This window comes from Saccopteryx leptura, chromosome 2, assembly GCF_036850995.1.
Source record: "Saccopteryx leptura isolate mSacLep1 chromosome 2, mSacLep1_pri_phased_curated, whole genome shotgun sequence".
In the NCBI taxonomy this organism is placed as follows: Eukaryota; Metazoa; Chordata; class Mammalia; order Chiroptera; family Emballonuridae; genus Saccopteryx; species Saccopteryx leptura.
This window is the reverse complement of record NC_089504.1, coordinates 106740630-106762745: the sequence shown is the minus strand read 5'-3', so window position 1 is coordinate 106762745 and position 22116 is coordinate 106740630. Positions and strand designations below refer to the sequence as shown.

General features: G+C 34.9%; 1 protein-coding gene across 1 annotated transcript in view; it reads left to right on the top strand.

The window, feature by feature from the left end:
• Positions 1–22116, top strand: part of OTOGL (otogelin like) — a 149202-nt gene that overhangs the window by 13903 nt on the left and 113183 nt on the right. Inside the window, exons 7-9 of the mRNA XM_066368488.1 lie at positions 1425–1579; positions 7890–8011; positions 19105–19310. Of these exons, the coding sequence (XP_066224585.1) occupies positions 1425–1579; positions 7890–8011; positions 19105–19310 (483 nt within the window). The remainder of the gene's footprint in view (positions 1–1424; positions 1580–7889; positions 8012–19104; positions 19311–22116) is intronic.

Sequence of the window (22116 nt, the reverse complement as noted above, 5' to 3'; positions counted from 1 at the left end):
GCTCACAATTCAGTCCCAGTATTTTAGAAAAAACGTAAAAGAAAATAGATATACGCACTTTCTGTTCTTGCTTATCTTTATTATTTCCTCAGGTATTTTTTTTTTTTCTATTCTAGATGGTACTAACTAGCCCTTTAAAACCAGGTTCTCATTCATCTCTCTTTGGCTTGACAAATTATATTTATTATTTAGAGCCACACATTCTTTTTTGGCTTTGAGTTAATTGGACATTCTGTACATAAAATGGAAATAATATTGAGAGCTCTTCAAAGCAGAGGATTTTTAAAAATATTTTTATCCACGATGTCTAGGTTAAGATCCTATGTAATCACAATCAATAAATATTCATTGCTATAATGAGTATTTATTGAGACAACTATTAGATCTCAAGGTAGGCACTGGAGATACAATATAAATAATATAGACACGTTTCTGCTCTCTTGGAATTTATAACCTGGGGGGGGGGACTAACACACAACAGAGACACAATTAATCACATTTGTGACATGTGCTTTAAAGTATAAGATTCTATGAAAAATTGCGACAGTGGTAAGGCATACTGTTTAAGAAGACTGACTGAATAATGAATCACTCTTTCTGTTTCTCTTTTTTTTTTTTTCCTGAAAAAGCCAAAGTTGGCCAAGGCTAATAAATTTAGGTAAAAATTACAAAAAGAAATGACACAATTGTACCTCATCTTTATGCTTCCTATGTAAAGTATTTTACACATATTGATTATTCAATAAATATCATTGGCTTTCATATTCTAAAGGGGAGGGTCTAGAAAATTCAAATAGAATAGAGGGTTACCACAAGGGTAAGAGGGAAGACAATAGGATATGATGTATAATTTAAGACAAACATTGCTTAAAATCTGGCCAGCGTGAGGTTACGAAGTTTTAGATTTCACTGTACTTTAGATGATTAATGTTCCCCATCCCTAGACATATAACCATGGTATCTTTTGTCAATGGTCATTTTTCTCTGTGAATACTGTAAGATATTTTTGAAAGACTAGTTGGGGTTGGAATGCTGTTATGCTGCCTATGCTAATTTTTAGGATTCTTAGCAGTGACATTTCTATCTTTTCTGGGCCATGTTATTGTTTTATCACTATCACTTTCACTGTATCATTCTCTTTACTCTTCCTGTCTTCCAGAATCTTCCTTTGGAAGCAGAAATAAGGAAGTTTTCTAGCATAAATACTTTTTCAAAACAACCCATTGGCCATGTTTTCTTTGGGAAATTTTAATGGTTTTGAGAGCAACCAGTAATTTTATGTTAATTACTTCTTCCTGTGATATTGACCACCAAAGAAGAAAATATTTATTTTGATGAAATAGAATTACCTGCCCTGACTTACCCTTGCCAGAAATGTGTGTAATTTATTTTATTTTACAAAGTTTTACTCTCTGTCTTTTCAGTGCCAAACATGGGCAATGGCAGAGATGGGATTTGCAAATCCTGGGGACAGTACCACTTTGAAACTTTTGATGGCATCTACTATTATTTCCCAGGAAACTGTTCTTACATCTTTGCAAAAGATTGTGGTAATTTGGAGCCTCGATACACTGTATGGGTAAGTGGTCCAAGGACATAATTAACTTAAAATTTATTTCTGGTGAAGCCTGTATTTTTAAAGTGCTAGACAAATTATGGAAAATATTTTTATATAATAATCATTGTATATGAATACTTAGGGGTCTGACTAGGGAAGGAGAGAGGGTTCTTGATGGGATAGATAAAATTTGCAGCTATATTGAGTGTAATCTCTCAAGATGGGGCCTAGGACAGGAAGAAGGAAGGTTTGGGTCCATGTGGAAGGGACTTTCAGGCAATGCAGAAATGTCTGTATCAGGAGTATTATAATATGAACTCCAGTTATGTCCTTATTCTTCAGGTTGTATTTGATGATTTTAAAGAGAGGGTGGGTCTAGACATCAACCATATTACTCACGAATGTTTCCTTCTTCACACTTCCAGTGTGATGCTACCTGCATTAATTTTGAAAACATCACTCTTTATTTAGTATGAACACAGGCAAGAAGATATGGACCGGGCAGCTCATTGCTATGTAGATTGATACTATATGATTGAGCTCAATTAGTTTCTAGTTTCAGAATTCTTGCTTTAAAAGTATCTTAGGAGAACTCTCCAAATGTAAGCTGCAGAGTTGCTCTAGTTGAAGTAAGAAACTCGGGGCCCTCTTTCCCTGCAACTATCTTCGTCTGAATTTCCACGTATCCTAAAGCACGCCCAGGAAACTGGTGTGCATCTCATTCAAGAGCTACACTCTTCATAGTTATCCTTTGTTTCCATCTGTTTTTTGTTTTTTTCTCTTCTCACTTACATAGGAGTTGCCTAAATTGTTTTTTTGTCTCTTAGGTGAGGCAAGTGTTAAAAAGTAGGCCTTGAAGCTTTTCAAGAATAAATCCTAGTGACCCAGAAAAAAAAATGAGTCTTTTGAAAATTAACTTATGGGGAACAAAGATAAAAAAAAACAGAGGTTTCTTTAGATGGGAGTATTGGTGGGACGCACCTTCAGTACTGACAGGGCTCCTTTTCTCAGTCACGTATTGTCTGATTTGCCTTTACTCTCTTCCTGTACTTATCACTCAAACCCCTTCTGAGTCTCTCATTGAAATGTTCTTGTCCAGAGTCTCACCCTTTTGAGGACTAAAGTGTCAACTAGATAATCTACCCTTTGATAATAACACACAATGCTGAACTGAGCTTCCAGAGCCAGCAGATAACTGTTTCTACTTAGCCCTGTTTTTCTGGGTGGAATTGGCTTTCAAATCAGCAAATCCACTTATTTTAAATATGATCTTCCCTCTGACTATAGAAGTTCACTTCATTTGTAAAAAAAATTTTAACTTCTGAAAAGTCTAAAAAATAATACTAGAATTATCAGTTGAGTTATCTTTGCTAACAGCTTTAGCTATTACCTTTGACACATTTTTCCTTTGGGTTTTGTACACTATTTATAATATTAAAATTACACTACATATAATTTTCTGTCTTATATTTTCACCTACTTTATATAAAGAAATTTCTTACATATCAAATATCCTTGCCAAACACAAATTTTATTAGCTATGTTTGTTTCAATTTATGGAACACTCAAATTATTTATGCCCTGTTTTTAGAATGGTTTTAAAAATAATTTCAGTATTTTAAAACGTATATTGGTAAACATCTTTATTCATGTATTTTTTAATCATCTTGATTCCTTTTTTCCTTTAATTTCGATTTTATTTTTTTTATGAAAATAATACATGTAGGCCCTGACCGGTTGGCTCAGTGGTAGAGAGTCAGCCGGGTGTGTGTAAGTCCCAGGTTCGATTCCCGGCCAGGGCACACAGGAGAAGCACCTATCTGCTTTTCTACCCCTCCCCTCTCCTTTCTCTGTGTCTCTCTTCCCCTCCCACAGCTAGGGCTCCATTAGAGTAAAGTTGACCCGCAGATGGCTCCATGGCCTCCGCCTCAGGCACTAGAATAGCTTCCATTGCAGCAGACAATGCCCCAGATGGGCAGAGCATCACCCCCTGGTGGGCATGCCAAGTGGATCCTGGTCTGGCGCAAGCGGGAGTCTGTCTGTCTGCTTCTCCCCCGCTTCTCACTTCGGAAATATACGAAAGAAAGAAAGAAAGAAAGAAAGAAAGAAAGAAAGAAAGAAAGAAAGAAAGAAAGAAAGAAAGAAAGAAAGAAAGAGAAAGAAAGAAAATAATACATGTACAGAGTTTAAAAAATTTCATCAATGTAACAAAGCAAATAAAATAAGATAAGATAAGATAAGATAAGATAAGATAAGATAAAATAGTTCTGCCTTTCTCCTCTCCCAGCTCCAGCTGAAAGCTGGCTCTCCAAAGGCAACCACTACGGCTGATTCAGCTGCTTCTTCTGGCTTTTTTTTACTTGTCAAAATATGCTATTATTATTATTATTTTTTTTTTACTTTTCAAGGTTAGGCCTTATTTGTTCACTTTCTACTATGAAAATTGAGAAATCATCTCAGGTACATAACCCTTCCTACCCCTAACACACACACATACTTTCCTTCCCTCCTCCTAACGGAGGTATAGCACCATTTTTTAGTGAAAGCATATATGGTTTTTACATTCAATGTCATTTACATATTGTACATATATTAATTATATTTATATAAATATTATCTAGAACTGAGCTTGAAAGGTTATAATGACTTTATTTCTCTACTTTGTACATTTGTATAGAGTTCATAGTTATCCTAATTTTGGTTTGCTGCATGTTCTATACTGCATTCACTATTTTTTTTCTCCAAACTTTTATTTATTTTTTCTCCTTTATTCCAAGTAAGAAGAGGGGCGATAGAGAAAGAGACTCCCACATGAGCCCTGACTGGGATCTACTCACAACACCCGTCTGGGGCTGATGCTCTGCCTATCTAGGGCCATGCTTGCAAATGAGCTATTTTTAGTGCCTGAGGTGGAGGCTCCTCAGCATCCCGGCTGATGTGCTCGAACCAATCAAGCCGTGGCTGCAGGAGGGGAAGAGAAAGAGAGAGAAAGAGAAAGGGAAGTGGGAGGGTTGGAGAAGCAGATAGTTGCTTCTCTGGTATGCTCTGACTGGGAATCAAGCCCAGAACATCCACACGCCAGGTTAACACTCTACCGCTAAGCCAACCAGCCAGGGCCTTTCCCTCCAAACTCTTTATCACTGTAAAACTCTTCTTATGGACAGATATGTTAGGAAATAGATGATTTCCTTTTCCCCCATGAGGTGTCCATTCCCCAGTTCTTTGTCTTCTGCTCCAATTGACACTGGTTGCTTTGTAGCCTCCTGCACACCTAGCACCTGGAATTTTTCTTCACCATTCTCCTGGAGAATTTTATTCCTGTGTCTCCTGTTGAGTTCCCTGTTTCTTGAGTCCCATGAAATGTCTAGTGATCCTTGAACTTTATTCATACTTGAAGATAGACTCTAAAAGCTTATTGGGTGCTCCAAGTATGAGAACAGTGCTGATCTGTAGTGATGATTGAGCAGAAACCCATTTCCTCTTTGTTTTACTCACTTGTTTTAATTGATGTTATCTTTGAGTTGTTTTCTGGAAAGAAAAGATACTGTCCTGGAGAATGGATATGAAAGTGAACATTTTGAAACCTTGCTTATAAGTTGGAAATCACTTTTAGAATTTTGAAATTCAGTCCATTCTGATTTCTGATCATTTTATATATGGTCTTTGCCAAACCTCTCTAAAAATTGTTAGATATTCTTTTTGTCTCTAGGGTTGTGAGATTTCATAATTATATAAGTTAAAACAAATTATTGTGGACACTTGATGTACCCTTTTAAGCTTAAAAATCCTTCAGTTTTGAAATAGTATTTAATTTTCTTTCTCTCAGAATTTTCTTTCAGAATTTGTCACCCTAGTAAAACTAATAAAAAAAAAAGGAATTTTGTGATTTAGATATTAGAGCTTCTGAACTGAGTGATTGATTCCTTAATTTTCTTGTTGATTCTTCTTTATTTTTCATCTTTTGCTATCTACATTTTGAAAGATTTATTTTTAATCTCTTAGGTATTTATCTTCTAACCATTATATTTCAGTTACAGTGGTCCTTTGTCTATCGTGGGAGCTAGGTTCCAGAACGCCCTGCAATAGGCAAAAATCTGCGAAGTAGTAACCTTATATTTATTTATTATTTATATATATTTTAAGGTTTTATAAACCCTTCCCACATTCTTATAAACCTTTTCCACACTGTTATTAACCTTTCCCACACTCTTATAAACACTTCCCATGCTCTTAAACACTTTTCTACACTCTTAAACCTATGTAATTTTAACAACATATAAAAATACCACATATATACCAACATATATACCACAAAATCCCATGATACAGTAAAAAATCTGTGATACAAAATTAGATAAATACAATTTAAAAATCCATGATACATTGAGACTGTGGAAGTGAACCGTGGTATGATGAGGAACGACTGTATATGCTTTTCCTATGATAGTATAAATATACAGTTATTATTTTAATTCTTTGAATTTAATTTTTAACAGAATTTTGTTATTTTTTCATGAATGCTGTAACTTACTAACTTTTCTCTCTGAAAATATTTAATTATAGATCTTGGGAAGTTTATTTTACTGTATTATTTTTGATTCCCTTGATCTTTATTTCTTTCATGTCATAAAGTATTTCATCATAATCCGTAATATTTATTCACATTTGAGGATTAGTCTTTAAAAGCTGATCAGAAATCTCTGAATGTATGGATAGGGCTTGCCTGCCTGGTGGGAGATCGAGCAGGGAGCCTCTGGTTCCCTTAGACATGCCTCAGATAGGGGTATCTCTATGTCATTTCTTTCATTTAGTTTTTCCAAAGAAAAGTCCTCCAGTATCCTGACTGGGGTTAAATACCTGGATTCCCAGACACTGCCAACATCTTAGGCACACTTCTGTAGGCTTTGGCACTTGCTATTCCCTTTGCTTAGAGTGGTCTTCTAAATATTCGCATGCCCTGTGCTTACACCTCCTTCATCTTTACTAGAAAGACCCCTCCTCAGTGAGACTTTCATTGGCCCTTCAATATAAAATTAACCCCCAACCCTTGACACATAATCTCTATCCCCTTTGTCTGCCTAATGTCCCTTCCTCATGTTATTTAGCATCCTACATATTTCAGTTACACTTAGTTATATATTTTTTACTAACTGTTTTTCTCTAATGAAATATAAATTTTATAAGGGCAAGTGTTTTTGTCTGTTTTGTTGACTGTTAAATCCTTAGAATCTAGAATAGTGATTAGTGGATAATAAGAGATCAATAAAATATGCTGATTAATGTCTGGCCAGGTGGTGGCACAGTGGATAGAGCATTGGACTGGGATGCAAAGGACCCAGGTTCGAAACCCTGAGGTTGCCAGCTTGAGCGCAGGCTCATGTGGTTTGAGCAAGGCTCACCAGCTTGAGCCCAAGGTCGCTGGCTTGAGCAAGGGGTCACTTGGTCTGCTGTAGCTCCCTGGTCAAGGCACATATGAGAAAGCAATTAATGAAAAACTAAGGTGATGCAATGAATGATTGATGCTTCCCATCTCTTTCCTTTCCTGTCTGTCCCTATCTATCTCTCTCTCTGACTCTCTCAGTCTCTGTCAAAAAAAAAAAAATTGCTGATTATTCATTAAATAAATATATATTTTATTCTTACAATATTAAACATCTATTTTATCATTGGTAATTTTTCTTATCACTTTTATGCTTAGAAAGTTTCATCTATGTAGTTATTTATATTTTCTTTCAGTTTATGGTTTCATAATTATGCATTACTTTGTGGATTTTGGGAAGCTAATTTTGGAATAGGGTGTTCTCTTTCTTCTTTTCTGCCTCTTCTCTCTTTTTTTATTCCTTGCGTTCTTTTTTTCTTTCTATGAATTTACTAGTTTTCCCATCAATTTTGGGGAAAACAATCTCTTTTCCTTAAAGTGTCTGGGCAATTTATTTTTGGCGAGGTCATGGTCACTGTTGCAGCCTTTTACATGCTTTGTGTAGTGCTCTATTTGAGCCTCTTTTTCATGATTGTCTAACAGGTAAAAAATATGGACATGAAAAGGACAGATGAGTTTTTTTGTGTTGCTCTACAGTCTTCCTGTTATACTATTTTTTTCCTAATATATGCCATGTTAAAAAATGCTAAGTTATCTTGTACTCTATGAAGCTAATTTTGTTGTCTGATTTCAGAGATGAATATTTGTTTTCTCCTGAAAATGCAAAATGTAGTTTTATTTTTGTAAAGTGTCATAGAATTAATAATACTATAAAACTATAGACATATATTATAGTTTTAGTAATTCAAATATATATGTTTCTATTCTTTCTTTTGTTTTTCTCTCTTTAAGGTTCATAATAGCCCTAAATGCCTTGGTTCAGTGTATTATTGTTACCGGTCAATCAGCTTGTTCTTTTCAGACCAAAAGGAAATTCTAATTTATGGACATGAAGTAAAAAAGAATGGAATCAGGTAAGATATAACAAATGATATAATGAAAATAACATGGATTAGTAGTATTTACATACTTCTCACACTAAAAGTAAATTGTGGAGACTAGGAAGAGAGAATTTCTTTTTAATAGTAATCTTAAAGTTGTATCATACAGATATCAAAACTTCAGTAGGTTCCAAGGCCAACCAGGTCAAGAATCTAACTATTTTATACTCCCTGATGCCTATGTAAGATACAAATATAGGTGGAGAAAAGATGATCATATCTTTTCTAAGAAAGATTCAAGAGATATCTTAGTTCTAGTCTTCAGTTATTTTGCTCACTTTCTTATTTTTTTCCTTCCCTTCCCTTCCCTTCCCTTCCCTCCCTCCCTCCCTCCCTCCCTCCCTTCCTTCTTTCCTTCCTTCCTTCCTTTTCCTCTCTATTTCTCTCTTTCTTTCTTCTCTCTCTTTCTCACCTCCTTCCTTCTTTCCTTCCTTCCTTTTTCTCTCTCTTTATTTCTCTCTTTCTTTCTGACTTTCTTCTCTCTTTCTCTTTTTTCCTATTTCCTTCCTTCCTTCCTTCCTTCCTTTCTTCCTTCCTTTCTTCCTTCTTTCCTTCCTTCCTTTTTCTTTCTCTCTCTCTTTCTTTCTGTCTTTCTTCTCTCTTTCTCCCCTTCCTTCCTTCCTTCCTTCCTTCCTTCCTTCCTTCCTTCCTTCCTTCCTTCCTTCCTTCCTTCCTTCCTTCCTTCCTTCCTTCTTTCCTTTTTCTTTCCTTCCTTCCTTTCTTTTTTAAGCAGAAATTTTAAATAAAACTAAACCTCTTCAAGTTCTTTCCATATTTATGTGAATAAAGTTTGGTTGTCACTTGAGATTTTCCATTAGTTCTGACAAAGATTCAGAGCCAATAGTAGCTGGTCTTTTTGAATAGATCAGAGAGGGAGCCACTTCTGGTTTTCTGTCTGCCAAGAAAAAGATCTGGAGTTTTAGAGAAGAGTATATTGAATGATTGACTAATTAATTGATTTATTGATTGACTGATTTGGTGGAAGTTTTATACACTTTAAACTAGGAATATGTGGAATAATCCACATTCCAATGTAAATAATTATAGAGATGTTTAGTTTTAACAATTTCCTGGCTGAGTTATGCCATTAAAAGTCAATTGCAGGATGAAACAATTCTATTCATCATTTAGAATTCACCAGCAAGTTTTTGAACCAGGGGATTCTTTCCAGTACTCCGGCCTTACTGACCTGTATGCTTTCCCTATCAGTTTAGATTCCTTAAGAGGCAACAGATGGTAGCAGAAAGGGTTTTGGATGAAGCCCTTTGGGGCCAGGCATTGGCTAAGTCAGGCAACCCAGGGTGGCCTCTCTGTCTTTCTGAGCTTATTTTCTTGATCATTTGGGTTCTGTACTTCTCATTTCCTTATAAAAGAAAGCTTAGCTATTTGAATGGGAAGATAATGCATTATATATGTATTTTTTGGAACTAAATTATATAGTAATTGAGGCTTGCTTATATGGGATTTTAGGTAACAATGAGCACTTTAACAATTATGTTTTATAAAACAGAAATGACATTCAAGAAGATTTTCAAGAATACTAACCCTTGGTTAAATCAAAGATATAATATTTAAATTTTAACTAGGAAATATTTTATGACAGAAAAAGGATGGTTTTCTTACTAACCAATTAAATATTGTATATTAATACTGAATCTGGCCTAGGGCCTAACTCATAGCAAGTGCTAGAGAAATGTTTGCCAAAATGAAATAAAATATGTGAGGCTTTGACCATCATGCCTTATGTCTCTGGACTTCTATTCTCTCCCTTGGGAAATGAAGAGTTTTGTCGTGAATCTGTGAACAATTTTCAGCATTAACGAGTATATTCATTTTAGTTTACACTCTTCCTGTTTCCTGCCTAGGATGAGTGGAGTTTTCTTAGATTTTTGGGAGACTATCTAATTTTTCCCATTATGCCTTATTTCTACCAGCATCATTTTATGTTATAGATGTCAGAATGATCACACCTTTTATTTTAAAAAGCAGTTTAAACAGTTGACTGTGAAAGAGATAACTGATAAGTGACCAAATCAAAAACTACTCACAACAAAATAACTATACCTCTATACAACTAACATTCCATTGTTATGAAATATCTTTATAAAACATAATTTCCTTTTTTATGTATAGTTTTTATACACTTGCCAACTTAATATTCATACTATTTACTGTTTATTATTATTCATTATATTTATTAGGCATTTACTATAAATTCCTCATGTTAATAATTTTTTTTAGCTTTTGAAAAAACATTAGCTTTATTAAGATATAATTTGCATATTCTAAAATTTACCACTTTTTTATTTTTTATTAATTTTAATGCAGTGGCATTGATAAATCAGGGTGCATATGTTCAAAGAAAATATCTCCAGATTATTTTGATATTTGATTATGTTGCATACCACTCACCCAAAGTCAAATTGTCTTCCTTCACCTTCTATCTGGTTTTCTTTGTTCCCCTCCCCTCCCCCAACCCCCTCCCTCTCTTTCCTCACCCTCTCCCCCCCCATTACCCCCACACTCTTGTCCATGTCTCTGAGTCTCATTTTTATGTCCCATCTATGTATGGATTCATATAGTTCTTAGTTTTTTCTGATTTACTTATTTCACTCCGTATAATGTTATCAAGGTCTATTCATGTTATTATAAATGATCCGATGTCATCATGTCTTATGGCTGAGTAGTATTCCATAGTATATATGTACCAAAGCTTTTTAATCACTTGTCCACGGATGGACACTTGGGCTCTTTCCAGATCTTCGCTATTGTGAACAGGGGGGTGCATTTCTCCTTTTGGAGCAGGTCTATGGTGTTCTTGGGGTATATTCCTAAAAGTAGGATAGCTGGATCAATAGGCAGTTCGGTTTTTAATTTTCTGAGGACTCTCCATACTGTTTTCCACAGTGGCTGCGCCAGTCTGCATTCCCACCAGCAGTGCAGGAGGGTTCCCTTTTCTCCACATCCTCGCCAGCGCTTACTCTGTGTTGTTTTGTTGATGAGCGCCATTCTGGCTGGTGTGAGGTGATATTTCATTGTGGTTTTAATTTGCATTTCTCTAATGATTAGTGATGTTGAGCATTTTTTCATATGCCTAATGGCCATCTGTATGTCCTCTTTGGAGAAGTGTCTATTCATATCTTTTGCCCATTTTTTGATTAGATTGTTTGTCTTCCTGGTGTTGAGTTTTACAAGTTCTTTATAAATTTTGGTTATTAACCCCTTATCAGACGTATTGTCGAATATGTTCTCCCATTGTATAGTTTGTCTTTTTATTCTGTTCTTATTGTCGTTAGCTGTTCAAAAGTATTTTAGTTTGATATAGTTCTATTTGTTTATCTTGTCTTTTATTTCACTTGCCCGTGGAGATAAATCGGCAAATATATTGCTGCGAGAGATGTCGGAGAGCTTACTGCCTATGTTTTCTTCTAAGATGCTTATGGTTTCACGGCTTATATTTAAGTCTTTTATCCATTTTGAGTTTATTTTTGTGAATGGTGTAAGTTGGTGGTCTAGTTTCATTTTTTTTGCAGGGAGCTGTCCAATTTTCCCAACACCATTTATTAAAGAGGCTGTCTTTACTCCATTGTATGCTCTTACCTCCTTTGTCAAATATCAGTTGTCCATAAAAGTGTGGGTTTATTTCTGGGTTCTCAGTTCTGTTCCATTGATCTGTATGCCTGCTCTTATGCCAGTACCAGGGCTGTTTTGAGTAAAATGGCCTTGTAGTATAACTTGATATCAGAAAGTGTGATACCTCCCACTTTATACTTCCTTTTCAAGATTGCTGAGGGTATTTGTGTTCTTTTTGGTCCCATATAAATTTTTGGAATATGTGATCTATATCTTTAAAGTATGCCATTGGTGTTTTAATAGGAATTGCATTGAATTTATAAATTGCTTTGGGTAATATAGACATTTTAATGATGTTTATTCTTTCTAACCATGAGCACGGTATGTGCTTCCACTTGTTTGTATCTTCCTTGATTTCTTTTATCAATGTTTTATAATTTTCCGAGTACAAGTCTTTAGTTTCCTTGGTTAAATTTACTCCTAGGTATTTTATTTTTTTGGTTGCAATAGTGAAGGGGATTGTTTCCTTAATTTCTATTTCTGACTGTTCACTGTTGGTGTATAAAAATGCCTCTGATTTCTGAGTATTAATTTTATATCCTGCCACTTTGCTGAATTCATTTATCAGGTTCAGTAGTTCTTTGACTGAGACTTTAAGGTTTTCTATATACAATATCATATCATCTGCAAATAATGATAGTTTTAGTTCTCTTTTCGAACTTGAATGCCTTTTATTTCTTCTTGTTGTCTGATTGCTGTGGCTAGGACTTACAGAACTATGTTGAATGAGAGTGGTGAAAGGGGGGCACCCCTGCCTTGTTCCTGATCCTAAGGGGATTGCTTTTAATTTTTGCCCATTGAGTATGATGTTGGCTGTGGGTTTGTCATAGATGGTTTTTATCATGTTGAGGTATGTTCCCTGTATTACCACTTTGCTCAGAATTTTGATCATGAATAGGTGCTGAATTTTATCAAGTGCTTTTTCTGCATTTATTGAAATTATCATGTGGTTATTCTCCTTCCTTTTGTTTATGTGATGAATTACATTGATTGATTTGCAAATATTGTACTAGCCTATTCCCCAGAATAAATCCCACTTAATCATGGTGTATGATTTTTTTCCATATATTGTTGGATCTGGTTTGCTAATATTTTGTTGAGGATTTTAGCATCTAAATTCATCAGGGATACTGGCCTATAATTTTCTTTCTTTGTGTTGTCTTTGCCTGGTTTTGGAATCAGAATTATGCTTACCTCATAAAACGAGCTTAGAAGTCTTTCTTCCTATTGAATTTTTTGGAGTAGCTTGAGAAGGATAGGAGTTAGTTCTCCTTTGAATATTTGGTAGAATTCACTTGTGAAGCCATCAGGCCCTGAACTTTTCTTTTTTGGAGTTTTTTGATAACTGTTTCGATCTCATTTGTTGTAATTAGTCTGTTTAGGTTTTTTTTATTATTCCTGATTGATTTTTGGAAGATTGTATGTTTCAAGGAATTTGTCCATTTCATCTAGGTTGTCTAGTTTTTTGGCATACAGTTCTTTATAGTATTTTCTTACAATATTTTGTATTTCTGTTGTGTCAGTTGTTATTTCTCCACTCTCTTTTCTAATTTTATTTATTTGGGTCCTCTCTCTTTTTTTCTTGGTGAATCTAGTTAAAGGTTCATCAATCTTGTTTACCTTTTCAAAGAACCAGCTTTTAGTTTCATTGATCCTCTGTATTGCTTCTTTATCCTCTGTATCATTTGTTTCTGCTCTGATCTTTATTATTTCCTTCCTTCTACTACATTTGGGCTTGCTGTTCTTTTTTTAGTTCTATTAGTTGTTGGGTTAAGTTGTTTATTTGAGCTTTTTCTAGCTTCTTAAAGTGTGCCTGTAGTGTTATGAACTTCCCTCTCAGTACTGCTTTTGCTGTGTCCCATAAATTTTGAGTTTTTGTATGCTCATTATCTTTCGTTTCTAGGAATTTTTTTATTTCTTCTTTGATCTCATTCTTAATCCATTCGTTATTTAACAGCCTGCTATTTAATTTCCATTGGTTTGAGAACTTTTGAGTTTTTCTGTTGTGGTTGATTTTTTTGTTTCATGCCATTGTGATCAGAGAAAGTGCTTGATATGATTTCATCTTCTTAAATTTGTTGAGACCACTTTTGTGCCCTAACATGTGGTCTATCCTGGAGAATGTACCATGAGCACTAGAAAAGAATGTATATTCTGCTGTTTTAGGGTGAAAGGTTCTGAATATATCTATTAAATCCAATTGATCTAGTGTGTCCTTTAAGTCTGCTGTTTCTTTGTTAATTTTCTTTCTTGAGAATCTATCTAGTGATGTTAGTGGGGTATTGAAATCCCCTACTATTATAGTATTACTGCTGATCTCATCCTTTATGTCCATCAAAGTCTGCTTTATATATTTAGGCGCTCCTATATTAGGTGCATAGATATTTATAATAGTTATATCTTCCTGTTGAATTGTTCCCTTTATCATTATGTAGTGGCCTTCTTTATCTCTTACTATAGCCTTTGTTTTAAAGTCCATTTTGTCTGATATAAGTATTGCTACCCCAGCTTTTTTTTCATTTCCATTTGTATAAAATATTTTTTTTCATCCTTTTACCTTCAGTCTACGTGCATCTTTTGTTTTAAGGTGTGTCTCTTGTAGACAGCATATGTACGGGTCCTATTTTCTTATCCATGCAGCTACCCTATGTCTTTTGATTGGATCATTTAATCCATTTACATTTAAGATTATTATTGATATGTAGTTTTTTATTGTTATTTTATTCTTTAAAGCTGTATTCCTCTTTTGCTATATTCTTTTCCCACTTTGATCTGTTTACAACAGGCCCTTTAACATTTTTTGCAGCATTGGCTTAGAAAATTGAATTCCTTGAGTTTTTTTGTGTGTGGGAAGCTTTTTATTTCTCTTTCAATTTTAATTGATATCCTTGCTGGTAAAGTAGTCTTGGTTGTAGGTTCTTGTTCTGCATTACTTTAAATGTTTCTTGCCATTCCCTTCTGGCCTCAAGTGTTTCTGTTGTGAAGTCTGATGTCATCCTTATGGGGGCTCCTTTGTAGATGATAGTCTTTTTTTTCTCTAGCAGCTTTTAATATTTTCTCTTTATCACTTAGCTTTGGTATTTTAATTATGATGTGTCTTGGTGTAGGTTTCCTTGGATTTCTCTTTAATGGAGTTCTCTGTGCTTCTTGAACTTGTGAGGGTTTTTTCTGCATTAATTTAGGGAAGTTTTCAACTATGATATGATTGAACAAAGCCTCTATCCCTCGTTCTTTCTCTTCTTCTTCAGGAACCCCTATGATGCGGATGTTATTTCTCTTCATGTTGTCACAGAGCTCTCTAAGAGTTTCCTCAGACTTTTTGAGACTCTTTTCTTTTTTCTTCTCTGTTTCCATGCCTTCATTCAATTTGTCCTCCAACTCGCTGATTCGATCCTTAGCTCCATCCATCCTGTTTTTAATTCCTTCCATTGTGGTATTCATTTCTGATATTGTATTTGTCATCTCTGACTGATTCTTTTTTAATATCATATTTCAATGTCCTTTTTTATACTTGTTATTTCTTTATTTAGGTGTTTGTAATGACCATCCATTATTGTTCTAAGATCCCTAAGCATCCTTACAATCATTATTTGAACTCTGCATCTTTTGGTTATTTCCGTATCACTCAGTTCATTTCCTGGAGGTATCGCTTGTGGTTTCATTTGGATTGCAGTTCTCCGTCTTCTCATTATGTCTGTGTGTTTGGGTGTATTGTTTGTAGAACTGGTTGAGTCTAGGCTTGTTGTTGTCTGCCTTTAGTTTTCAATTGTGTTATTTCTAGGTCTTCTTGGGTTGGCATCAGCTATTATTTGTAATCCACTTTCAGATTTGTGCCACTTTGAAGTCTTGATTTGTTTGTTTTCTTAACAGGTGATAGTCTTGTTTACTGATCTCAGCAGGTGCTTATTTGAAAGTGTATGCAGGAATGTGGTGGATGTAACCTGAGACTCTGAAGGCCTAATCTGCCAGTTACTCTCTCTAGGGGCAGGATGTCTTCTCAGCTTCAGTAGGGGGAGGTGTATCTCAGATCTCCATGGAGACCTTTGTTACTGCCCCTACTCCCCACTTCTTGTTTTCAGCTGTGTCTTGTTGCACTGGATTGGAGCTGGAGAGATGTCTGGAGATCTGTGACCCGAAAGCACTTTAGTCTTTTGTTTTGTGGAAGGATCAGCCTCTCCCCCATCTATGGCCACCTCCACCACTGGATGAGTCAGCTTCTCAGGTTGTCCCTTGCATTCCTCTGCCCTTGTCTCTCTCTCTCCCTTTTCTTTTTGGAAGACAAGCTGACCCTTTCAACACACCTTGTTCCTTGGTCACCAGGCAAGTGGCTGTGAGCAGTATTTTCTGTTCTTTTCCTTGAAGTGGGAGCCCTTCTGGGCTCTCAGCCTCACCCCCACCCCTGTTCCTGTAAACAGGGGAGATTCAGGCACTCCCTACCTGGTTTGATGTGGCTTCTGCTTTGCTCCTTGCTTTTTGAGAGCTGTTCTTGTAGTCCAGAGTTGGTTTTTCATGCTGATTGTTCTTAAATTAATTTGTAATCCAGTTTGGTGGTGTGAGCTGAGAGTCTGTGCATCTGCCTACTCTGCTGCCATCTTCAGGTCCTCTCATGTTAATAATTTTTAATATGAATAGATTATGTAAGCAATTAGCTAAAGTGTTTTTATTCTTCAATGTAAATTTTTAGTTATTTCCTTTTTTTTTTTTTTTTTTTTAGTGAGAGAGAAAGACAGACAGGAAGGGAGAGAGATGAGAAACATCAACTTTTATTTGCAGTATTTTGATTGTTCATTGATTGCTTCTCATAAGTGCCCTGACGAAGGTGTTCCAGCTGAGCCATTGACCTTGGGTTTAAGGTAGAAACCTTTGGGCTCAAGCCAGTGATCAGGGGTCATGTCTGTGTTCTCATGCTCAAGCCAGTGATCCTGCGCTCAAGCTGGTTAGCCTGTGGTCAAGCTGGATAAGCCTGTACTCAAGCTGATAAACTCAGTCTTGAATCTGGGTCCTCAGTGTCACAGGTTGTTGCTCTATCCACTATGCCACCACTGGTCTAGACTATTTTCCTATTCTAATTACTAACTTTCTGTAAAAATTTAACTGCAAACATCTTTGGGCAAATGGTTAGATAATGTGAATTGTTTCTTTGGGGACTACCCTTTTGTTAATGAATTATGTTTAGTTTTATAGTTTTAGTGCCATGTAGCTATTCTTTTCCTGAAATGGAACTCAGTAAATTCAAGTTTTTAACAGAAGTGTTTGAATATGCCTATTAACCTCCTGCTCACTTACATGATAGTTTATTATTTTCAGTTAGCATGGCTTTCTTAATAAAAATGATTTCTTCCTTCCTTTTCAGTAATTATTAACACTTGCTCTTTTCTGTAATTCTTGTGAGTGGGAAGAGAATAGTATTCTTTCCAAAGTTTTACAGGCAACTTACTGTGCTTTTAAAATGTCCAATTGATTAGTTTTCTTTAGTTCCCATGTTTCTCCCACTTCTTTTGTATGTGCACATTCTTGTGGAAAATGGAAAGACTAGACATTGGATCAGGAATTTAAATATTCACTGTGACCCTCTTTAAATAGGCCATATTTTATCTAATTTAAAAATTATGACTATAACCCCTATGCCAGTGGTTCTCAAACTTTTTGAAGTTGGGGTGCATTTAAAATTCTACAAATAATTTTAGGCACACTATATACAAATTTCTGAGAAATATGTTATAATAATTAAGTCAAATATTAAAGAAAAAATATAAAGTCCAAGCATGCTTTTATGGTAATTAAGTGAAATAAATATGAAAAAATTAAATTTATTCCAACATTAAAAAACATTTTTATGTTTCATATTTTGAGTTATGTTTTTTTAGAATTAGTAAAAAAGAGGGGTTAAAAAATTAAAAAACAACCAAAAAGTTACCTTTTTATATATATAGATACATTCTTAGTAAGATTTAGTAAATTTGTCAGGTCCTAGCACAAATGTGTTGTTTTTTTATTCTGTGTTTATCAGAAACATGAGCCTGATGTGTCCTAGTGATTTCTTCAATGTTTGGGCATATATTTGAAAGGCAAACTCTCATTTCCTCATCAATACATTGAAGAATTTCTCTCTTTTTACTCTTAATTGTGTTGAGGGTAGAAAATCCTAATTCACATAAATAGGATGTTGAAAATTGTAGTAGAATGTTCAAAGCTTTTTTAGATATTGCCACATATTCTTTTTTTATAGAAATCCAAAACCCCCACCATACATATCATCTTAACATTACACCAAACAAAGGATAGAAGAAACTTGCCTCCAGTCTTTCCAGGGAATATGGGGGGTAGTGTAAACAATCCAGCACCACAGCTTAACAGCCTTTTGCAACCTAATCAGGCAAGGGAGGTGGGGGTTGGGTAGACTGTCAGCTTACAGCCAATTCCCCACACCTCTGTCCCCCAAAAATCTAAACTCCAAAAACCCTGTTGGTTTTTTGGTTCCCAATAGGCACATATTTCTCTGGAATACCATGGGGAGCACCTGGAAATCTTCTAGGGCACACTAGTGCACCCTGGTTCACACTTTGAGAACCACTGCCCTATGGCGGATAGAGTATTCTATATTCCTAATAATTTGCTTTGCAGCATTAAAAATGTAAATTATAATATTATGTCTTGACATTTTTCTTTTGGAAAACAATGACTTACTCCAAGGTGAAACTTTGGGGAAAGAAGTTCTGATTTCCTTACAGCCAAGTTTAAAATAAACAAAATCAGAATTTGTACAGCATGTTTACATATTTTGACCATGTTCATACTTTAAAATTTTGAGCAGTATCTTTTGATTATTTTGAACTCTCTAGATAAAAATAAATACATTTAATCTCTCATTACTCAAAATAAACTAGATTATTTTCCAGATTATGAAAAATCACTGATATTTAGCAGAAGTATGTTTTTGGCTGGTTGAAATAATTACCCATATAAATATAAAATCTAAATCAATATAGAGAAACAGATATAATTTTTGTTGTTTTTTACTTCAAAATTGAATTTTTAAAAATCTTTCCATTGATTTTAAGAGAGAGAGAGAGAGGAAGTGGGGGGAAGGGAGAAAGGAAAGCATCAACTTGTTGTTCCACGTAATTGTTCCATTTAGTTGTGCACTCATTGATTGCTTCCTATATGTGCCTTGACCTGGAATCACATCCAAAACTTTGGTGTGCCAGGACAACACTTTGTCCACTAAACCACCTGACCAGGGATTTGGTAGTAAATTTTTTTGTAAATCAATATTTCTTGTAGGGTGGTTGCTTGGGAAATCTAATTGCATAGTTTAATAATTTTGAATAATAACTATCTTTAATGGTTTCAGTTACTACAAGAAAGAAAGAAATCATCTGTAATTGATCTTTCATTATAATTCTTAGATTGCTTTTGTTCAATTTTTCAAGTTTAACATTGCCTCAGACAATTGGACAGGTTTCTTTTGAGAAACTTGCTGACTACATTCTGGTGAAAACAACCTTTGGTTTTTCATTGGCTTGGGATGGAATATCTGGAATTTACCTCAAAATATCTGAAGAGCATAAAGGAAGGTCATGTGGCCTATGTGGAAACTACAATGGCATTCAATCTGACGATTTCATCATTCATCAAGGTAAGGGGATTGGAAGGAATGTGTGGGTCCTTCTCAGCTATTCTTCAACAATCCAGCTGTTTGTACCCAGAAGGATACAACTTGTCCAAGATTGAGTAAAATTGATAGCTATCACTTGCCTGTTTTAGTGATTTTAAGTGAAGATTGAATAGAAAAATATTTTTGTAACATTCTTGAAAATCCTGTCATAGTTTATATTTGCTAAAGTAAGATACAGGACTTACTCATGTAACAAATATTTACTGAGCACTTACTTTGTGCCAGGTGTTGTTGTGGGAGCTTGGGGTATATCAGTGAAAAAAACAGATTCCTCCCTTTTCTGGGCTTACATTTTAGTGATTCAAACCTATTTGAGGTAAAATTGTTCACTTTCAGCAGAAGCTATTTTGCATTCAGTCTTGATAGGAATAAATTAAATGCCTGCCAAATAATAGTTTTGTAAAGAAAATTAAATGTGAACAGTATTATAGAAGTTGAATAATAATGGAAATGTTTTATTATGTATAAAGGGGCACTTATCATCATTCATTTATTTATTCAAAGTCATGAAACTAATCTCTGTGACTATTAAAGATGTATTATCTATCAGTTTGGTTACTAGTGCACACTGACAACAGAGTTAGAGAGTGACTGGACATAATCATGACTTAGGTCCACGTGGAAAGGTGAAATAAAAAAGGGTACTAGTAGTTCTTGTACCCGCAGACATGACTGTGAACAAGTTTTGTTGTTTGAGGCAACTCATGTAATCTATCAGACACTCAGTTTCTTCAGCTGAAAAATAGATATACTCATTCTGAACCTTGAGTTATCATGAAAAATAAAAAATATCTTGATATTATTTATAATAATAATTGTTAATATGAGCTTATAGCTATATTATTCCCAACCTTTATAACATTCTGTAAGGTTGGTAGGTAGCATTTCCTTAATTTTGTAGTGACACAAGGCTTAAGCCCAATGTAACACAGCTTGTAAAATGCTGTCATCAGGTTTGGATTACAGATCTGACTGGCTCTCAGTCCTACGCTTAGATAAATGTGTAAAAAACTGACTTTACATCTGTAAAGTGCTATATAATACCTTTTTAATATTATAAATTTAATAGAGAAGAGTTGACTATATGTTGTGTTTTAAGGTACAGTGAAAATCCTACTTAAAGTGTGGGTTCTGGGATCAGACTGCGGGGTTCAAATTTTGCTTTGCTATGTATTAAACTGTCTAAACTTAATGATATACTAATACTGTCTACTTCATAGAGTTGCAAAGATTTAAAGAGATAACCCATGCAAAACATGTAGTACAATGTATGGCACATAGTTAAACTCAATACATTTGAGCTAATTTATAAACATTTCCACGTGGTCTCCTTAAGCCTACAATGGAGCTGAAATAAAAGTGTTTGATGGAGACATTGCTTTAAGAGGCCCTTGTTGAACTGCAAACATTTACCCAAGATATACAACACATCATCAGGATTAGACCACTAGTGGCTAATATAAAAAGCAGGGCTCCAAGGAGTCAATTTCCTCATATGTAAAATGGAGATAATAGTAATGGCATGAGAACTTCCAGCTTGGGAGGCTCAAATGAGAACATCTAACTGAATGTGTTCAAAAGTCCATGAGCACAATACACATGAATGTACAGTATTGAGACCACCATAAAGTAGTGTTTTCCATTCAGTTGGGGATTTAAAATGAGAGAGCTCATAAACTTGGAATCTGGAGAGTAAGGATTTGGATTTAAGCAGAACCAATCAAATGGTAATTATTGATTTCTTTTTCTTTTGAATGAAAGGTTCATGGAAAAAAAGTAATACTCAATTCAGGTCTTAGTATTAGAGTTAGAAAAGACTGTGGTGGGTGATTCTCCTGCAGGGCACATGGTATGGAGGTATGGAGGTATGGACAGAGAAGAGCATCTACTCTTGTTAGAGCCCAAGAGACTTGGGTTAGGATCTGAGTTAAGAGTCCAACAGACCTTGATAACCTGCAACATAAAATGGTTGATCACAGTGAGATAACTGGTCAGTCAAGTGCTGTTAGCAGATTATACGTGGAAGAAGACTGGCTGGAGGCAGTTGGACTGAATTATGACTAAACTGGCGGGAGGCAGGGACCCTGCAGAGTATGGGGGGAAGAGCCTAAAGAAAGATTTCTGCATTTTTACAATTTTATTTGTTGTACTGTGCAAAGCAGAGTAATTAAAAAAAAACTAATAATTGATAAGGATGTGACTAGACCCTGCCCTCTGTTTTTCTTCCACACTCTAGTAATGCAACAAGATTTCTACAGATGAGCTATATTGCCTTTAGCTGTAAGATCCTGGCATTTCTCTTGAAACTCAGCCTGTACTTTGCCGATTAGCTAAATCTTTAGAAGCAGTGAGTTCAGCTGAATGCCATTGAATACATAATTTCTTAAAAGTAATTAAAATTGTATTTCTGTCTGCATTTCTACTCATTCTTCGGGAATGACATCACAAAGAAAGGCTTTTCAGAACTTTTGTGACTATAGAAAGATTTTAATTTGTTGTCTTGTTGAGAGTTTTGGTTCCATAATTTAGTTAGCTACATATTAACATAGAAACCTGGTTTACTCATTTTTCCTAACGTAGTCAATAATGCTTCATTTTATTTCTCAGAAATGTCCCACTATGGACAATAAATTACTCTTTGTAGTGTCTTTTATATAAGACATTTGTAATATCTTTTATCTTTGTGTATTTTTGTATTATCTTTTATATAAAATACTTTATGTAAAACAATTTATATAAAACATTTTAATTTTAGTTCCATAGTCTC